At 47.2% G+C, this 17781-nt stretch overlaps 1 protein-coding gene across 1 annotated transcript; it reads left to right on the top strand.

Moving 5' to 3' along the window:
* Nucleotides 1-774: 774 nt before the first annotated feature.
* LOC113007931 (exosomal polycystin-1-interacting protein) lies at nucleotides 775-15301 on the top strand. The gene is made up of 2 exons (XM_026144997.2): nucleotides 775-1770; nucleotides 9762-15301. The coding sequence occupies exon 2, from the start codon at nucleotides 9810-9812 to the stop codon at nucleotides 10551-10553; it is 744 nt and encodes a 247-aa protein (XP_026000782.1). The 5' UTR covers nucleotides 775-1770; nucleotides 9762-9809; the 3' UTR covers nucleotides 10554-15301.
* The last annotated feature ends 2480 nt before the right edge of the window (nucleotides 15302-17781 follow it).

The raw sequence follows: 17781 nt of genomic DNA on the forward strand, positions 1-17781 counted from the left end.
ATAGTATTTCATTAACAAGATATAGGCCACAATCACTTTTTGGCAGGCTGAAAATGGCATATTATCAATGTTAATGTTCCTTTACAGGTTATCCAGCAGTTCTAAGGGACTGTTTGAGATGTAATATTTGACATATGACCCTTCTGAATGACATCCGCCTTTGCCTAATAACAAAGGCATAAATGTGTTTGTTTGCCCCCCCGCCCGTTATATCAGTTGCATGGAAGTAGCTGGCAACGCAAGTAATCCGGGCGCTGCAGCTTTAAGCAGCTGCGCGCGCTCCCGCAGACGGCAATCAGTTTCTGGCACAACACCGGCACACTTTTGCACCGGAGGTTTTCGGGAAGCTTTTATTTTGGTATTTCCGTTGATCCGTACAATACATTTGCATATTAGCCTAAACGTTTAGGTTTAACATTTAACATTTAGATTTAAATATAATATTTAGATTTTACATTTAAAATTCTGTTTTAATTATGAGAAGTTACAAATATTTTACTAAATGTTGTAAAAAAGGACTTGTTTTGAGCTAAATGTGGAAAAATGTTGCCGTTAATTTCAGCATGTTTCACTTTACAAACGGCGCCCCATAGTTGAGGTGCTGCTGGAGTGGGTGCAGTATGACTCCCTTCAAACCCTCTGAGGTCCCGGGTATAATCGGCTGTTTTTGACTACTTCTGATTTTGCATTTCACCTTTAAAAGCGGTTTCCTCGCCTTGTTTAGTGTCATTCTTTGAGCACAACGTCACAGGTCTGAATTTACTGTTATTTTTTCATTTTAACTGTATTAAGAAAATTGAAAACAAAACAACATTTTAACAGCACAAATTTTGCAAATAGCAAAGTTACAACTCCTTACCTAAAAATGGAGGCAATACATATTTTTTTCTTTATCATAATTCTGGTTTAGGGGCGTAAGGGTTAGTTAGTCTACACATGCTGACATGGAGACTCAGTGTGGCAGCATTTTGTTGCTGTGGCATCTTTAATCGGTCATGTGAGTTTGAGTGGTAAAGCTGGACTCAACATATATGAGACCAGAAGCAAGAATTGCTAAACTCATAACATATGTTTCAAAACTAAACGATATAAAGCTGCTAAAACACATAAAAACGATGACTTCATGTCCAGAAACAAATCTGGCACTTGTGTGTAATACCAGTTTATTCCACAAGATGGTGCAGCGAGTCAACGAGCCTCTGGAGGACACGTCTGGAGGAGAATTTTAAAAAGAAGCTGGTGGAAGTTAAACTTAGTATTGTTGCACCTTCAGATGCTCAGCTGATATCTGAGTCTTTTCATGTCCTGCAGCCTGAACGAGCACACAGCGAGGCTTCTGCTGAATGCTTCTGCCCTGTTTCCCCTGTAATGGCCTGAGGAGCCACGAGATGGCTGCATTCTTAAATGTTTGATGGAGAAGACGCAGGAGGCGGGTCCACAGGGGGAGGAGAGTGAGGCTGAGGAGGAGGCGCAGATGCAGAAGCGGGCAGAGAACATGGACAGGGAGCTGGCCACGCTCTTCCATCTGATGAGGAAAGTTTCCACACAGTGTGCAGAGAGTAGGCCTCCCTCACCTCCTTCCTCCTCTCAGCCCCGGCTCTGCCTCCATCCCGGCCTCCTCTCCCTCCCCCCCTGCTCGCAGGCAGAGTGATGAGTGTTTCCTGCCAGCCTGCAGACAGACGTGGACGCTGCTGCTGCTCTCACCGCCGCAGGAAGCAGGACGATCAGCCCAGAGCTCCGTGCCACCTGAACCCGCTGTGAGCCGCACATGTGAGTGCACACACACACACACACACACACACACACACACACACACACACACACACACACACACACACACACACACACACACACGCACACTGATGTCTGTGAATGAGTGTGTGTGATTGGAGCTGCGATGGTGGTTCCAGAGGATCGGTCAGGTCAGTAATGAGAAGCAGACGCTGCTGAGATCACAGAGAAACCAGCAGAAAGCTGAGTCATCATCCGTCTGTCCTGATGGCCGCTCACAGCTAAACCCACAGACTCACCGCATGTTCTGACCTCGTCGGGTCATCGCGTCCAGGAGCTTCAGCATCAAAGTAAACCCTGAGCTCACTGGCTTCATTTGAACTCTGAATTCATTTCTTCCATCTTTTAACAATCAGGAGCTCCTGCAGCAGCCAGAGGGCTGATCCTCTGACGGTAACGTGTTGTGAAGCCAGCGCAGTTTCACGCTCCGCGCTTGAGTCTGTGGACAGCCCACATTTTACTGACTTTTTACGTGTGCGCTGTTAGAGCCTGGCCAGGAGAGCGGCTCAGAGAGATTCACTGCTGTGAATGTCCAGCCTCTATATGTGCTCATTTTAAAGCTTCAGCACACTTTGAAGAGGATCTGAGACCTTCAGGTTCCACAGACACAGAGAAACACTTCTTCACACAGATGCAGCGGATATCTTCATATTCCAAGGAAGTCTCTCACAAGTGGATACAAGAACTCTTAATGATAAAAATCTATTAGTCATTTAAAGTAACTTGAAGATGGAAAGATTGTAGAGGTTTCTTTGAGGTAAAGTCCATATATGCACTCTTCTTAAATAATCTCACTGTCAGATCGGATGTTTGACCCTGTGAGAGGTCGTCTGGATGGATAGATGGATGGTGCCCAGGTATAAGAGTCTGGACTTTAGTTTCACAGCCTGCCGTCTACTTAAAAATAAAGAGACCACAGTCTCAATGTGGGGAAAAGTATGGGGCAGGGGGCGTCTGCAGCAGCACAGATTTAAACCTCCAGTGAACGGCTGATGGAGGTCAGTGACGCGTAAACACGCTCCACACACAGGAAGCTCTTCATCAGCACTGAAACACCACTTGTAACCACGAAGAAGGGAGACGCTGAGAGCCTCACAGCTTCAGTCATTTCTCTTTACTCAGCTGGTCTTAGAGATGGAAGTGCAGATTAACCCGATACGCCTCAGGCTGCTCGACAATTTCCCCCAAATTTCCCCTCAAACATCTGCTTATATTGGTATGAGAGAAAAATCATTCTGCTGCTGGATGTAAGCTTTCTGGGTCTACGTCTGGATCTCTGAGCCTTTCTAAACACATGCAGCCCCAACGCTTCCAAACTAGAGATGCACCGCTCGTGCATTCAGACTTTTCTCTAGCAATGACCTGCTGACGCCGATATTCTTTCCAAGAACTTTATTTTCATAATGAAAGAAATGCTTAAACTTTATGATTTCCCCCAAACTCCAGTCAGTTCCAGGATCTGCTCTCAACAGCTGACTGCTTTCATCCTTTCATTGCTCATACCGAGGCTCTGGACAGCTGTAGCCTTGTTTCCTTTGTTATCTAATCTAAAATATCCCTGTTCGGTTGGGTGACAGAGTGTCAGTGTCTCATTAGGTTTGTTGTTACAAACATTGTGGTTTAATTAGGTCCCACTGACAGGAGAGTGACGAGGCTAAAGACATGTTAGCATGTGCACCGCTCTGCATGTTACACTTGCATGAAACGGACGACTCGCACTCGGACATATGGGAGGCTGACCAACCGAGAACACTGGAAACCAGCAGATTATTATTCATGGATGATTACCCGGGCTTTTCTTTGGCCTCTCCTCGTTCGCCTCCCCGCACATTGAGATTACAGATTCTGATTTTTGGAGTTTTTTGATTTGAATATTTTAGCCCGTACTTGTTTTTAGTGTTTTTTCGTCTAATTGTCTGATGTCTTCTTTAGTGTGGGTTTTTCACACCTGAGCTGGTTACTCAGGTCGGATGAGATCTCCGCTCAGTTCCAAGCAATCGCCAAAGCGCTTCATTTGTGGTGTGTGGCGTACACAGAGGGTACCTGTGTTTACCTTTGTCGCTCCTGCCTCAAACACACCTGGCCAATAAGCAGACTGGACGTTCCCACCTGGTTCATAGTGACGCGTTGCGTTTCACTCTGTGTGAGCAGACACCAAAGCTCCGACTGATTCAGACCACAGCAGGCAAAAAGCCTGATCATTAGCTTCCTGCGTTCCTTTGAAGGCTGATCATCTTTTATTGTTCTCCTGATTCTCTTCATCCTCGCCTACATCGATCGACCTTGTAAACTTTACTTGGACCTTGATAATAACAATGAATGACTTTCTCTTCTTATGCTTCGGGATTTGTTACCATAACATATGTAATCATCACAGCACAGCCTCCATAACTGTGATGGTAGGAAGATAGAATAAAAGTGCTGGGCTCATATAATCGATGTTTACAGCAGGTAAACTGTGTTTTAAGGTGTTCAATCATCATCAAAGCCAAAACGTGGCTCTCGCTGTCAGACATGTCTGGGCTTGTCTTGTTGTGCTGTGGGGAACACAGTTTTTTAACCAAATTTAAGTGTCTGATGGATGATGGTGTGGCTGTGAGCTGTTTTAAAGACGGTTACCATGAAGACGCCACAATAAAGGCCTGAGCTTGGTGGTTAAAAGAGCACATGATGCAGCCCACTGGGTCACAAGAACACGGTGAACCGCTCGGGAATAAACCAATAAATCATGTTAGATAATCGGTTTTACGTTCAGTGTTCAGAGCTGTGAGTCTTTCAGCTCTGCCTGTGAAGCTGCAGCTGCTCAGAGGGAGATGGAGGAAGAAACGAGCTGTAGCTGGAAGAAGGAGAAAGGAAGGGCGGATTAGGGTGGGTGCCTGTGGCGGAGCATGATGTCAGAGGAATGTGCTGAGCCTCTCCTTTAACGAGCAGCGGCCACCTCGCACTCATACGCTTCAACCCCGTCCAGCTCGTTTCGCTGTCGCTTTTCTGTCCTCGGGTCAGCCGCCGCTCGCCTATTGTGGTCCGAGCAGCCCGTTTGTATTTGTCGCACACATGTGACAGATATTTACTGAACAAAGATGCTTTAAAAGAGCACAAATATGACACGCAATCACATGAGAGGAAGAAGAGTGTCGTGTCAGAGTGTGGAATGTGTTTTCAGTGGTCGATTTCCAGCATCCGGCCCTGCAGCTGCAGCTCGTTGCAGGATTACAGATGGAGATGGAGGAAAGGGAGTGGAGAGAGCGAGGGAACACACACAGAAAGTGACTGGTATCATGAGCGGGAGGGCCAGATGCTGGGAACAGCTGGAAAGACTATGACTAATATTAGCAGTGAGGTAAGACGGTGGAGGATGGAGGGGACGGAGGGCAGCTGCTACTGTAAACCAGCCACGCTGAAGTCACGTTTATTTATAGCCACACAGTCATCTCACCAGAATCTTTCATGGTCGACGGCTCGATTTACTCTACAGACTGTATATAAAAGATGGAGGTGGCCACCGTGACCTCCTAGAATCCAAAGTTTGACAAATCAACACCTGCCACCTTGTTACCTGCTAATTAACATCCAAATTAAACACTTGAGTTTAATTAGTGCATTCAACTGGAAAAAAGAGCAGACGCCAGCCAACGCTGCAGTTCCTCTAACGTCCAGCAGAGGCTCCAGCAGGGAGGCAGTCCCCCAGACTCCCATGTTAGAAGATCCAACTTTACAGCAGAAACAAACATGAGCCTGAGGCCTTAAATCAGAGGCGTGGCCTCTGCCAGGTGGATGGTGACACAGCTGGCTGTAGCTGCTAGCTGTCTGCTAGCTTCACATGAACCTGACCTCTGAACCGTGTTCGTGCTGTTGGATCATTTTTAATGGCATCATGTGACCAATAATATGGCTGCTGTGAGGTCACTGTACCAACTGCCCAGGAAGCCTGAGTGATTATGAAGCGTTGTGAACAGGTGTGTGTGTGTGTGTGTGTGTGTGTGTGTGTGTGTGTGTGCGCGCGCTATGTTCCTATAACTCCTAACTAAGCTAGCTAGCTGATATCTTAGCACTGCACCCTCTGTTCAGCTCCAAATAAAAGATGGTGCTGACCGTGAAGTGTCTAAACTAGTGTGTGATGTCATGGCGAGACTATCCAGCCTTTATAAACGAGTAAAAGGTTGACTTTACTTCACACACACGCGCGCACACTTGTTTACACTGCACTGAAATCCATAAAAGGCTGGCAGGTTAACAGTTTGTGTTCTGAAAAAAGATCTTCTCAGAAACAAAGTCCGGGAACATTTCTATAAATAGCGTCCCCTGTGGCTGCTAAAGCGGTGTGTAGAGCTGAGAAGTGTTTGCCGAATCCGTGAGTGCAGAAGCACCTCGAGCAGAGCTGGGTCGGCCTCGTAAAGCCGCTGATCGCTTTATATCCCAACAGTCTGCAGTCGGCTTCAGACGAGGGAGCAAAACACGATAAAACCGAGCGCGATCCCAGAGTGAGACGGATCCCACTGAGCATTTAAATACAGCCCGAGTGAAGCATTTAAACTGCGTCAGCACTTGGAGCACAAGCTCAGCACAGGCGTGTTCTCAACTACAAACTGACCTGGGATCAGTGCAGCTTCAGACACACAACACAGAAAACACCACAACACAAATATGTGAAAACCTCTGAAAGGTCTGCCTCACTGATGCTTTCAAAGCCAACATCATGTTTGTTGTTGACATTTATGACATCTCCTTAATCTCTGGTTTTCCAAAGCTCCCAAAGAAACAGTGCTGAGTAAAACGACAATCTGAAACACAACAAAACCGACGAAAACAGAGCGAAGAACAGGAGAGATTTATTAGAAACATGAGCAGGTTAGCAGAGCAGCACAATATCACCTTAAAATCGTGCCTCAAGAGTTGAAAGAGAGCTGTGATAATGATATTTATGGTGGTAGGGACATACTGAGTGATGGCAGACCGTATGACATGTAAGCACAGGCATCGCCTTAGTGATGATTTCAGTGGAACAGCTATTTAACCGTTTACTTGAACAACAACTAGACTAACTAACCACACTCTGTCACAGGATGAAACTGAAACTTCCTGTGATGTTGTCTCGGGCCACTTAAAGCTTACCTTTACCACCGTGTGACCACATCATCACTTTCCATCTGCCGCAAGCTCTTCCTGTCTCGTGGAGCGCAGTTAGCGAGCGTTTCCTCGATGTGTTTACATCGGGGTCATTGCCAGTGGCTCGTACCTCCTCCTCGTGTGCCCTCACAGTCTGATCACGTTTCCAGAGCACTGTCATTTGTTGGTGGTTGTGGCTCATTGGAAGCTGGCGGGAACATGAAAACTGTTCTTTCAAAAAAAAAGTCAGTTCCAGGTAAACTGTTTTATTGGTTCACTTAAACATTCAGTAATCCTGATGTTTGAATCTGTTTGTACGTCTGTGTGGACACAAACCAAACCAAAAGCAAACACAAACTTGTGAGTCTGGATGTGCTCACTGTTTCATTTGGGGCATAAAGCGAGTAAATGAAATTATTTTAATGAATGTAAACAGGAAGCTGAACATCTCGCCACAGCTCAGCTCTCACAGACTTCAATTTAAAATCCCAGAACATGTGAAGCAAACACAGCGAGGTGTTCCTGGTCCTGTCACTGATGGATGGATGATGGACGGATGATGGATGGATGGAAGGATGGATGATGGACGGATGATGGATGGATGGTTTGATGGATGATTGATGGATGGATGGTTTGATGGATGATTGATGGATGGATGGTTTGATGGATGTGTAACGCGCGGCAACACTAAAGCGGTCGCGCCAGAATGTCACGCTAAAAAGAAAGATTCTTTAAAATACAAGGGGGAGCAAGCGAGTCAGATACCACGGGCACAGAGAGGGAGCAGGTCTGATCAGAAACAGTTTATTACTGGGCCAGGGAGCACAAATAAAACACCCTTAAAATGTACGTAATAAAATGTTTGCTCTCTACTAAAAACAATTCTAAAACCCGTAAAACTACCATTTTCTACATTCACTAAAACCCCCCCTGCTATAATTATGCCACATGTTCATTATGGGTCCATCAGCAGGCCAGGAATTCCTCCTTTAGAGCAGAGTCCACGCCAGCCTCGTCTTCAGCAGACAAGAAAGAGCCTCCCATCTTCTTGTCCTTCCGCTGGCCCATCACTTCCCAGCCCGGCTTGCGTTCTGCACCCGAATCCATGATGCGACCACCGCCACAGCTCCCCTTGCGTCGGTGTCCTGTAAAATAACAAATAGGGGCCAGAACAATGGTCCCAGAAGCGGCCCTGGCTCATGGCCATGGCGACCCTCTCCCAATCCAGCTGCACCCAGTAAACAACAGTAGAGACCCTACTCACAAATGCAGGCAGAGGTAAACCTCTGCCCTGCTGCCAATCACAGCGTCGTCTCTTACTGTTGCCGTTCCATGAGGTCAGGACTTGGTCGCCGCATCACACTGGCCATCTCGCATTAACCTTCCAGTCTGGGGCCTCCCTCCTTCAGTGCTCAGCTAGCCTGTTTTTAAAAGGTCTTTACACAGCTGATAGGCCACCTCTGGACACACCCCTGCCTCAGCAGGTGGTCCCTATCAGCTAATTTGTCCCATGTCCACAGTGGATAAAAACCATGTCACATAAAGCACTAAAAACCATGCAATAGAAACAGAATAAAACCATGCAAATAAAACGACACTCATAAATAAACACTAAAAATCAGAATAAAAATAAAATACAAATTTCCACTGTGTGACAGATGGATGGATGATTTGATGGATGATGGATGGATGGAGTTCACATGTGAAGAATTCCTCCTTCCTGCTCGGGTTGTCCTCACAGCACTCAGTGTGGGAACAATGATCCTAGTGTCTCAGGTTCTGTTGGAGCAGCAGGAAAATTACTCCGAGTGCCGACGGGAGAAGTGAGCACATCATTGCGTTCGTCTGATTGTCATTAAAGTGTTTACAACAGCAGCAGGGTCTAAAGTGACCCCTGACCTTTCCAGGACAACGTAATGATTTCAGGTTTCAGACGTGTCACAGGTCGAGCGATGTCTGCAGAAACTTTGCATTTAAAGTTATTAGTGAAGAATAAGAAATGGCTGTGACCTTCCTGAATGCATCACTTGTTTGTGTTTTTTGGAAAACTGATTCGACTTTGTCCGACATAAACTCTGGAAAGAAGAGGGGAAAGTTTCGCTCTGGAGGTCTAGACTGCTTATTCAGTCCACTTTTCCACGACTGAGCCGGAGAATAAAGAGAGCAGTGTGCTCATTCCTGAGCGTTTAACACGGTGGGACGCAGCCGCGCTGACCGCAGCGCAGCGTGGCACAGGAAACTTCCATCAACCCAGCGCCAGCCCGAGGCCTGGAAGGCAATCAGCCCATAAAGCTGTGTGTGTGTGTGCACCATGTTCAGAGATCTTTGTGGGGACCAAAAACTGGCATGCTGCTATACTTGTGAGGACCAACAGTCCTTATGCAGACAAAACGCCGTCACCACGAGTTTGAAGACGTTTCTGAGGCTCAAAATGTGGTTTTAGTGTCAGGGTTACAGTTATGGTGGGAAATGATGTCATGATGATGGCAACGTCATTTAGATCCTTACTTACTTAGGTCCTTACTAAGATATGAATGTGTGTGTGCGCGCGTGTGTGAGCGTGTGTGAGCGTGTGCGTGTGAGCGTGTGTGAGCGTGTGCGTGTGAGCGTGTGTTTGTGTGTGCGCGCGTGTGTGAGCGTGTGTGTGTGAGCGTGTGTGAGCGTGTGCGTGTGAGCGTGTGTTTGTGTGTGCGCGCGTGTGTGAGCGTGTGTGAGCGTGTGCGTGTGAGCGTGCGTGAGCGCGCGTGTGTGAGCGTGTGTGTGTGTGTGCGCACGAGCGTGTGTGTGTGTGAGCGTGTGTGTGTGTGTGTGTGAGTCAAGCTCTCTGGTGCTGTCCATGCTAACACCCCCCCGTGTGTTCTCAGGTTGGTCCTCTCCCTCCACCTGGTGAAGATGTAGTCTGTTTGGTCTCCATGGAGATGTCTCCAGTCTCATTCTTTGCCCTGTTGCCATGGTCACTGTGCTTGCTGTTCTTCCTGACTGCCGCCCGCCCCCAGACGACGAGCTCCGCCCCCACACATGCAGCTTCCCCGAGGGCCAATACGACGCTACTCTACGAGAGCGGCGCTGCGACTAGCCGCAGCCTGCGTAACTGCAGTTGCTCCGCCCCCGTCACGGACTGCGACGAAGTGCTGGCGAACTCTCTGTGCCGCTGCCACAGCGTGCCACGCTCCGCCCTGCCCCGCGCTGGGCTGCGGGAGGCGGGGCAGCTGGCGGTGTGGGTGAAGGAGCTCTGGGTCCTGGAGGAGCTGCTGAACGGCAGCTCGGTGGGCCACCTGCGCCTGTCGTTCTGCGGGATCAAACCTGTGGACAGCCGGTACCTGGCTCTGCGGGGTCTGCAGACCCTCGGGATCCACAGCGCCGTGCCGCAGACTCCATACCCTGACCAGGAAATGACCCTCTCCCCCCCAGCGGGGGTCACAGCGGAGCTGGACGCCCTTTCCTTTGGCTCCTCCTCCTTCCTGCACATGACCTTCGTGGACGTGGCCGTGCTGAACGGGCTGTCCGCCCTGAAGGCGTACAGCGTGGCAGGACCGCCTGCCCCCACCCTCTCCCAGCACTTCCCCCTGCTGCCCGTTTCCCCGCCCCCCTCTGATGACCCGGCTGAGATGGCTGCAGACCGCCTGCAGGACCTGCTGGTGACCTTCGTGTACTGAACCTCGACACCGATGGCACTTTTTTGTGGGACGCGTTCCCTTCCTGCTGCTGCTCCTGTCCTGGAGATGTAGTGCCCTTTGATGCTCTGATCCTGTAACGAGGTTTGGGAATGTTTGCACTCTGATTGGATAAGAGGACAGCTGCCACAGAGGTTTCACACACATGTACACACTCTGACCGTCCACTGTGGTAACGCACCGCAGTAGAAACTCGTAGCTTTATTAAACATCATAGGTTAGGTTTGGGCTTCATGTGAGGTTAACAGGAATTCCCACTACCAGGACCTGCTGGAGTCTCATGAGTCTAAACATCTGCAGATGCTTCACGGCTAACCTCTCAGTGTCCGTCAAGATACTCTGACCTGTCACAGATAATGAAAATTAGCCTTTTTAGCATTTTACCAACAAAACCAAACAGTAAGCTGAGCCCAGCGATGTTCTCATAACTCACTGATGTGCTGTTGGTGTTAGTGGTTCATAAAGCCTTTCACTCACAGTTTATAACGAGTGTCTCATCAGGAAACTGAAGCTGGGGGATTTTAATGGTTTGGTGTGTGAGTGGCATGTAAGTGATCTGTAAATCCTTAGTAATAGTGGGCGAGGATGGAAAAATGTGTGAAACAGCTGGAAGGGGACGAGGTGCTAACATGACTCAGGCTGCAGGCGCTGCGAGCGCTGATCTCTCCTGTCTCTGCGCTCACTTTTCTCCTCCAGTTCACATTCAATCTGTCTGCGTTTCATGAACTGAAGGTTCACGTCAGCGACCATCGACCGCGAGCCGTCTCACAGCCTTTAGACCTCGCTCAGACTTTATGGACTGCAGCGTAACTGTTACCAAAAGCTGTGGTTCATTCAGGTGCCGTACGGCGATTAAACGACTGTAATTGTGAAGTCATTACTGGGCAAACAGTCTGCAGGCTTCCTGAATCTATGAGAAAAACAACACGATTGTTCCCGGAGACAGAAGAGCTCTGCCTCCAGCTGCCGGCTGGGTGTTAGCGCTCCGTCCTGCCCAGGTGCTCCGTCTCTTTCTCAGTTCTTAGACTTACATGGGCGACAACTTACAGCAAAAACACAAATCAGAAAAACAGCAGGGCTCCCTGCACACTTTTACTGATGAGCCACGCCATCCTCATCATCACAGCAGGAATATCTTTACAAAATAGATTTCATAGCAGATCTCGAGTAGGGTTGGGCGATATGTAAAAATTTTCCAACCGACAATCATCAGTCCAATAATCGACGATGGGCGATATATTCACGCATGCACAGACTTTTTGATGGGCGGAGCAATGTAATCATGCAGAAGTACAAACATGGACGAACTAATAGGGCTGTCGGCATTAACGCAGTCGTCACGATTAATGCGATTAAACTTTTTTTAATGTACTCAACCCATCTGGAGCGCAGAAAGAAGGGATTTTGACTCAATCTGTGTTCCAGATGGGTTCATTGTTAATCGTGTTAGTCATGATGATGGCGCGTTAAAGCTGGCAGCACTAAAAACATATAAAGTCGCCAATTTGGGATGAAAGAGGCAAACCTAAGGACGTAACCAAAGCGGTGTACCACTTGTGCAGACACATAGTACGAGCAAAGTACTCAATAACCCTAATCCCTAGAGACTTGCAGAACCTCTCAGAGGCTCACGGCTCCAGAGTTCATACTTCAAAAGAGCCAACAATAAACCCCATACGAAACCTCTTCAGGTGCATCCTGGGCAGCAGCTCAGCACTCAGTTTTATTTGGCGAGATAATAAATCAACATTAAGACGGTCTGAGAATGAATTTCCACCACAAAGCGCTGAAGCCGCTCTCAGATTCACGTCTGTACTTTAACTCCTCCAGTCTCATTCCCAGAGCATCAAATGATGAGTGCTGAGCGGTTTCAAACTCAAACCAACGTTCAGCAGCGCTGCGGATAGAGCGAGGGCGCGTTGGCTTCCTGCAGGTCTGCGTTACATAACGGCCTCGTGGAAGAACATTTGTGTGCCACATGATGAAATCCTGTCGGTGCAGATTATGAAGATGAAAACAAGACGTACTGGGGCAGCTGGCCGCAGTGAACGCTGTCCAGAGCGGGACGAGCGCGTCTGCCGCTCTGTCTTTGAAACATGACTCAAACACACCGCTGTGTCGGTTTAAGGACAACGCCTCTGAATGTAAACATGTCCGACAGCAGCGGGGTCTGCTGAGGCCAGAGAGCTCGGCAGGCGCTGTGCCGCGTTTTCCCAGCTGCTCTGATTGAGAGCAGATGGCCTCATAAAACAAGCTGTTTTGAAACAGGTTAAAATGGACGCCGAACAACACGAGTGCCAGCGTTAGGATCCTCCGTCAGCAGCCAACACCGCGCACTCGCTTGGACGGCGACCATGACTTGGGCTCTGCTGAGCTGGACGGGGCTGCGCAGCTGTCGCTCAGCAGAGCGCAAACAGAATGTGTTTGTTTCACACTCGCTTTAAGGCCGAGGAGCTTGCATGCTCTCGCTGTCCTCCTGCTCGAGTCCTGAGAGGCTCTGTGAGACCTGCTCGCACAAACGTGTGTGTGTGTGTGTGTGTGTGTGTGTGTGTGTGTGTGTGTGTGTGTGTGTGTGTGTGTGTGTGTGTGTGTTAAACCCATGCAGTGAGGATTCAGAGCAGAGAGTCAGAGTTCAGGTCCACGCCCAGCACACGCTGGCCTCTATGCTTAATTACACGGCGGGACTTTGCACGCTGCTCAGCGCCTCTGTGTGAGGAAATGTTCCCGCAAACAGAAACTTTTAAAACGTGCACAGAGCACGGCTCACTTTTACAAACACCAACCTTAGAGTCCAAAATGATGTGCGTCAGAAATGCTTTGATTCGCTTCCAGGTTCTAATTCTCATTCACAGCAGGACAGCTACAAAGTGCACACACATGGCCAGAGTCCAAGCTAGCACGTTCGACTTAATCAAGGCCGGGTGGAGGGATTAGCCCTTTTTCTTAAACTGGGTTTGATCTCATGCACAAACATTTGATGTGAACAGAGGGTTCAGTTTCCTGGAGTTTCTCTGTTCTGAAACAGTTCAGTTTTGGCTCTGCAGGTGTCGCTGTGCTGCAGCCACACGACAGAGGATGTCAGGCAAATCAGTGCATGTTTGCTAATGTCCTGGTAGTTCCTCACACTCTGGTGGTCAAAGGCAGAACTGAAAGCTGCTCCTGAGTTAAACCATAAGCTATAAAGATACATTTATCATTTCTTATACTGTAACAGTCCATATAAACCTTTGATGGGCTGTTGCTGTTTGAAGCACCCCCTAAATGACCAAAACAAACGTTCTTCTTTATTTTCTGGCTGTTTGCAGCCCTCTAGTGGTTGTACGTGGAACTTCAGTTGAAAGTGTAGACATTTAAACCGCTAATCCTTTTCCAGAAAAACGAACGTGCAGATAAACACTGACGTTCAGGCTTGATGTAAGCGCACATTATTCATGACCTCTCCGCCTATTGGTTAGTTAAATGCCTCAGCAGTGACCAATGACTCGTGGTTAGCCGTCCTGACAGCAGACTCTGATAAGCACCCAGAGTCTTGCAGGCTTTGGGATCTGGTCTCATATGAGCAGCTTTTATGACATAATTATAGATCATGTGGTGTGAAGTCAGGGAGGGGTCAGGGCTGCACGCCCCATCAGCAAACAAACCCAGCAGCAGTGACACACGGTCCGCTTGATTTTTCTCCATGTAACATGAAAGATGCTCAGCCTGTGAGTGTCTGACTTCATCAGAGGGTCTCTGCACTTGATTTTCATGCTTACATCATTTACACTTAGCATTTATCAGACAGTCAGCGACTGCACGGAAACCTCCGATTGTTAAGGAAAAATGTGAATTCTCCACCTGGTTGCTGGAAGCGGTCACAGGGAGGTTTAGTGCTTCTCCATCCAGCTGGTGAATCCTTGTTTTTCCGGGCCGACCTGTCCGGTCTCTAGGCCTGTCCAACAGCTGACGTCACCTGGTTAGTGGTGAAAACCTAAATTTAAGAAGCACTGCTCATGAGAAGAAAATGTTTAAGATCACTTTGATTTGGAGGGGGCGGGGTTTATAACTTTTGCCCCAACCTGCCACCAGAGGGCGATTGCCATGCTGTCCATCTTTATATACAGTCTGTGTTTTCAAGTTTACCCAGTCAGGAACAAGGAGAACCGCTGGGTGAGTTTGCCCTCCTCGGTGACTGTCAGGCTCCTCCTGCTCTTCCTGAGCACAAACACTTGTAGTTATGCAACAGGCAGAAGTCTGTCTGTGAACGCCATCTGCTGTGGCAAACGCAAACAGAGCAGCTCACATTTCCAGCGTGCAGCGCTCTGACACACTGGGATTTTTCCACAGCTCTTCCCATCTGCTAAACTGGGCTGTAACACACCTCCATAATGGTTTTCAGGCAGTTCACAGAGGACTGGCACTGAAAGTCAAAGAGTCTGGAACTTTCCACCACAAAATGGGTGAAAATGAGCTCAGCGGGGTTTTTGGGTTTGACGTCACTCCCTCGTCCTGTCTCCGTTTCCTCTCCTGGTCTCTGTTCCAGCACCTTAACTCTGCATCAGGGAACGTGTTTTGCTTTCGGATGATTTGCACGCTTGTTGCAGGCTTCGTGATGACTTGTGTTTAAGGAGCAGGTTGTGTATTTGGAAACGGCTCGGCACCTTTGATTTGTATATAATTTGGAGTGAATGTCATAAACACGTCATCATGTGGAAGCTTTGTGTAGTCTGACAATAAAGTTTGAAAACGTGTTGTGATGTTGACTTTGTCACAGCTTCATGCCTGCACTTCACACCAACAGTAATAAACAACAGTCACAGTCAGACCAACAGGCTTTGATTCTAAAAACTTTATTAAAGCGAGTCGCTGAGACATTTCCTCACAGCTCTGCAGCTTTTCAGAGTTCACAGAAATAAAAGCGTTTAAAAAACTCCTAACTAATAAACTCCCACAGCGCCCTCCAGCGGCGGCCCCCCAAACAACAGCCTGGAAACCACCGAGTGACGTTTGGGAAGCGCAATCCGGTTGTTCAGTCTGACGTCACTAGCCGTGTCTGGGTCTAAACTCCGCTGCAGGTCCATATATCAAACGATCACTATGGCATTACTGAGAGTTGAAAAACTGTCTAAAGTCTTTCATCTTTAATAAAATGATCAGCGTTCTGCTCTACCAGGTGTAACAATTGAGTTTAACATCCAGGCATCCATGAAAACAGAATTTATGACATTTAACGGAGTTAGAAGTTAGCAGGGAGTTAGCTCGCTAGCTTCTATCTAAATACAATATAGCATGTCCTGACTGCGGGGTTTTGGAAACAAATTAAAACGTACAGCTCTGCTATCACTTCCAGCATAAATGAAGACAGAAAACTAAACAGCAGTGACGTTTGTAGGGTTACTGAAGTTGGGCTAGCTGGTATATAATGATGTGCTACGTGACCGCTAGCGACACAGCTATGTTAGCATAATATAAACAAGCTAACTTTTTTTCCACTCGATAAAAGTTACCGTGAGTGTTCTCGGTGGTCAGGAACAAATGTAATCGCATGGCAGGATGCTGTGAAAGGACCAAACTTCAGCCAGGAGAACAACTGAGATAATCCATCCACAATACGAGGTTAGTCATTCATATACTGCTGCATGGGCTGGGCTGTAGTTACATCCTAAGGTTTTAAAAACTGAGCTTAAATAAATGATTAGTGGTAATAAAAGCCGAGGGAGGTCAACAGTGGTCGCTGACTGTTTTAGGAGCTTTTTGAGATCAAATAGAAGAAAATACATAACATTGAACATGTTAACAACACAAATGCCATATTAAACGCAGCTACTTTAGACCCGGAAGTAGGATTCCTCGCGTCATCACTGAACAACCGGATAGCAGCGAGACAGGAAGCGGAAGAACTTCAACGTAAGAGCACTGGGTCCTCCTGCGCTTTCTGCCGCCTGTCCTCAACTAACGAACCAGCAGAGGGAGCCCAGGGCTTTGTTTTCACACAGCGGGTGAAAGGAAGAAAAGTGACAACACGATAAATCACAAAGTCTGAATATATTCAAGTATTTGTACAATTATAAATACAAAACCTTCTGTTTTCTTTTTCGTTTTATTATCTATTTATTTAATGAAAAAATAAAATCCAATAAAACTTTGTTTTCTAAAAGCACATCGAGTCCTTTCACAGGAAAACAGATTCTTAATGATTTTTACTAAAAATCATTATTATCACCAACAAACCGAGAGAAAACAAACAGGGAGACGCTGTTCTTATTCATATCTGATGAACACATTCATTTCCTCCATTCCCTCGCATCCATGTTTAACATGTTTCAGAGCACAGAGGAGGACAGCAGTCACCGTCTGGCTTAAATGAGTAGAGGACACATTCGTGGACACAGATCCTTGTTCACTGCGCTGCTGTTTACAGGTTAAAGTCTTCATCAGAACAAACACTGCTAACTGTACTTTGCTGCTCGCTGTCCTTGAAAAGCAACAGCTGACACGATCCGCTCAGTAAATGTCCTTTTACCTGTAAGCCTGGTTTAGTAACCTGTCCTAATAAATTTGTGTTGTATTTCCTATAAGGGGCAAAGTGGTGTCAGCCCTGCGCTGAGAGGGCTGTGCTCATCCATCCGCCCTGTTCTAACAAAGACACGTTTCAGGAACACCTGTAGTTCCCTTTTATTCATATAGCATCAGTGAACAAACACACGTGTTACTGTAAGGTGAAGACCCCACAGAGTTAATGCAGGACAAACGTTCACTCGGATTCATTGATGAAGTGAATGCAGGACTACATGTGTGTCCTTCTCATGAGTGGACACACATGGATGTGAACCAGCGTGTTTGGCTGAGCCAAACAACCGCAGCAGTGATTCGAACCTAAAGTACTCTGGATACTGTTACTGTACAAATACTATTACATGTTTGTTGGTCAGGTGTCCTGTAGGAAGAAAACACGTGAATGTGCATGAACGCGTTTACATGAGGACAAAGTGACTTCAAGGGAAATACAAATCTTCACATTTTGATGTCTGTCAGTTATTTTGTTCATGAAGTTTTAATTTACGAATTTTTGAGCAGATGGTGTAAAAGGTTGTAACTGTATCGAAGTGTAAAGATATAAAGAAATTAATTTAATGAGTTACAGTGAAAACCAGTGTCTGTAAATGATAAACACGACTTTCAGTTTTTCTATTCATACAAATTTTATTGTGAAGAAACGGAATTTTCCGTT

This window comes from Astatotilapia calliptera, chromosome 16 (genome assembly GCF_964374335.1).
Source record: "Astatotilapia calliptera chromosome 16, fAstCal68.1, whole genome shotgun sequence".
NCBI classification, from domain to species: Eukaryota; Metazoa; Chordata; class Actinopteri; order Cichliformes; family Cichlidae; genus Astatotilapia; species Astatotilapia calliptera.

Bases quoted from the DNA above. Each gene is read 5' to 3' on its own strand.
- LOC113007931 (XM_026144997.2), top strand. From the start codon at position 9,810: ATGGAGATGTCTCCAGTCTCATTCTTTGCCCTGTTGCCATGGTCACTG.